Source organism: Halyomorpha halys, unplaced genomic scaffold (genome assembly GCF_000696795.3).
Source record: "Halyomorpha halys isolate HHAL.00 unplaced genomic scaffold, Hhal_1.1 Scaffold338.1, whole genome shotgun sequence".
NCBI lineage: Eukaryota > Metazoa > Arthropoda > Insecta > Hemiptera > Pentatomidae > Halyomorpha > Halyomorpha halys.
This window is the reverse complement of record NW_027110850.1, coordinates 75,597-78,799: the sequence shown is the minus strand read 5'-3', so window position 1 is coordinate 78,799 and position 3,203 is coordinate 75,597. Positions and strand designations below refer to the sequence as shown.

Here is a 3,203-nt window from a genome sequence, read left to right as displayed (position 1 = left end):
GTAGATATTATTGATGATTACAAGGGCTGTTTAATTACAAGGGCTCCTTTCAGAAGTGAGGGGGGCACCTTACTTAAACAAGGGCTATTGGTTTTAATTAATATTGATACTAGATAATTGCTATTACAATGTGGGTCACAGGAACAGAAAGATACGTATAAAGAAATGGTGAGATACTAGCAGAGGTGAAAATAGATGAAGAAATAAACTGATAATCTGCACAGACTAGGTAAGATAAAAGTACTCTGTTATCTATAATCCAAAGAGGTTGCCACTGAAGCAGGTAGGAATTATCTCTGCTAACAATAACTTAAGATTTTTATACTATTGGAATATATTTGTAGAAATTTAGTGGTGCATGGTTTAAAGTTGTAATGGTGAAACTAATGGGAAAAATAAAGGTAATTAAAGTGAGTGTGGAATTCATCAACTTTAGGTAATGGAACAAAAAGTGGCCTGAACACATACCTTTATGGGGATTTTTTTTTTTTTAAGATTCTAAGATCATATTTTCATTTTGGAAACATAACCCTAAAAGCAACCAGTAAAATACATTTATACAATATATAACAGATATCTTTTGATTGAATAGACTGTAAGATACTTGCGTTACAAGTGTCCTTAGCGGCAGTGAAGGCACAGATCTGTGTTGGTACTATGGTGACTATGGGCCATCCTTCCTGGCATTTCTTCTTACCGATGATTTGGATGTCCACTTCTCGGAGGACGTTTCCGTCACCTGTACTCCTAGTAAAACCCCAACCTAAGCGAAAGATTAGCCTTATCATAGATAATATTAACCTTAACCAGAGACCAGAATTTCGTGCAATTGGATTTTTCCTTCACTAGCTTCAAATTAAGTAAAACCTAGACTGAAATTCGGATCTTGAAAATTACTTTCTATTGGTATTGGTTTTAGACAAATATAGAAGGATGGTGATCTGGGTCCGGTAGAAAAAAAAATTCAAATAATAATTAAACTATTTAAATATATGAGGAGATGGTTGGGGATTCGGTGAGTGACGAATACAAATAAGTCAAACTTATTTATTTGTGCCAACGTTTCGACTAGAATTTCAAACCTTCATCAGGGATCTGATAAATAAAAAATAACTTATTTAAATATAGCTACGTAAGAATATATAAAGTTAAATAACTTAATATTTTTTTTCTTTATTCTAGTATTTTACCTACAGATTTTATTACTTCTTTTAAATAATTTTCATTTTGTACATATATTTACTTACTAGATGTTTATATGCATTTTATTATTTTTCTTTCCTCATATTTAATTTTAATGTTCCTCTTCTCATACAGCCTCTATCTTCTTATAATACTTAAACTATTCATGTCTGTCACTAGTTATGTTCCTATAATGTTAGTTATTTTCTTATTTTTTAATCATTCTATATATCTTTTTATTCATTGGTTATCTTGTTTTTTGTTCTCAGCGCTGATGAAGGCAAGATATTTAGGCCCAAACGTTTGCACTAAATAAGTTTTTTCTTACTTGTGTTCTTTACTGACCGTACCAAACTTTGACCCCCAACCATCGTTATGCAGTATAGGACTCCAAGGGAGTCTTGACCGAAAAAAAAAGAAAAGTAAATTAAAGAAGATAAAAATAAGAAGTACAGAGAAACGTATTAATAGAAAATTAATGAAAACTGAAATAATATAAAATAATAAAGTAGATAAAAAAGAAATATAAAAATAGAGTATACTCTAAAATACTGAAAAAGGGGAATAAGATTAAAATGAGGTTAACTAATTCACTGTTTGAGGAAGAAGCCCTCTCTCAAATGTTTAATAGAAAGCTAATGGCTAGTATCCATCTAGTGGCAGTTATATGAAGCAATAGGGTTTGGTAACTATTTTGGCTTATCGAACGGAAGAGTGAAAACCATCTCAAGAGCCACAAAATTTTTAGGCTGTGAGTAGTTTCACCACACTTTGGCAGTGGGATGGAAGGCAGAGTGATGGAGAGAAGAGAGCATAAGAGATGAACCATTATAAGAGAAGAGAAGAACCAGTATTTTTTTTTTTTGTCATCAAACAAGTTTCATCAAAATCTCAGCCCATAAGCAATCAACTACCAAGTAAACTGTATTATCTTTTGCTATTCTATGTAATACCATTTAAATCAATACACAAAATTAATTCAACTAACCCATATTGTATAGTGCATCTAAGATGAATTTGCCTATGGGTAAAGGGAGGGAAGAGAATGCAGTGGCAAAAGTCTTCTCTCCAAAACTGTAGGCCTCGACCTACTTCTGCAACTTTACTAATAGAAATTCCTCGTATCAATTTTTTCAAAACTACTTTACATTAATATCGCAAGATTATAGGTTCACCAAATCAAGTACACTGGATAGGGTGATAACTATCTCTCATTTTCATACAGATAGTCTGATTATGTTCATCTTGTCTATTCTTTTGTTTGTATATATTTTAAGATTTTTTTTTTTATTTTATTATTATTTTTATTTTATTTTATTTTTTTTTATTTTAGTATGTATGAGATCATTTATCAATATTACCTATTGCCCACAACTATGTGGCAGATTGTAATATCTATCAATAAATAAATCTATCTATAAAAAAAAAAAAACTATCTCTCAAACCAAAAACGTAATTATGAACACACAAATACATGAACATATAGATACATGAACACGTAAATATTCATAAAACACTAACATTAAGAATAGTGTTGCATTGACAAATTTAAACTTTAAAAGAGGCAGTTTTTTTTTCTGAACACAATTAATATCAAATCTCCAATTTCCAATCCCAGTCAAAGATAAAGGATAACGAGTAACCTTCTGGATTCGTAACTTAGCAGACTGGAAAAATGGGGATAAATGTGTTCTATTTTATTTCTATTTCAAATACGTCCCGTATAAAGGAAAGAAGTATACAAATATAATGGAAAATATAATACAAGAAAAAGGTATAAAAATATGATCATAATAATAACTATTGGAGTTTTATAGTTTAGGAAAAACTAAATATGAATTGAATGATAAAATACGCAGCAAATAATATATACAAAATAAACAATATAGTTAGGATATTAAAACGAATACTATAAGAGTATATTCATGATCTTTTAGTTAACATGTTAAAGTGTGTTAAATGGAAAAACTCATGTCAAATGGAGAAATAATTCCTTCTTTTACAATGTTCAAACGATATAA

General features: G+C 29.9%; 1 protein-coding gene across 1 annotated transcript in view; it reads right to left on the bottom strand.

Annotated features, from left to right (window-relative positions):
- Positions 1 to 490: 490 nt before the first annotated feature.
- The window catches only part of LOC106681433 (venom serine protease), an 18,741-nt gene continuing 16,028 nt past the window's right edge, over positions 491 to 3,203 (bottom strand). The window contains exons 5-6 of the mRNA XM_067048939.1: positions 605 to 763; positions 491 to 531 (exon numbers count right to left, since the gene is read on the bottom strand). Of these exons, the coding sequence (XP_066905040.1) occupies positions 491 to 531; positions 605 to 763 (200 nt within the window). The remainder of the gene's footprint in view (positions 532 to 604; positions 764 to 3,203) is intronic.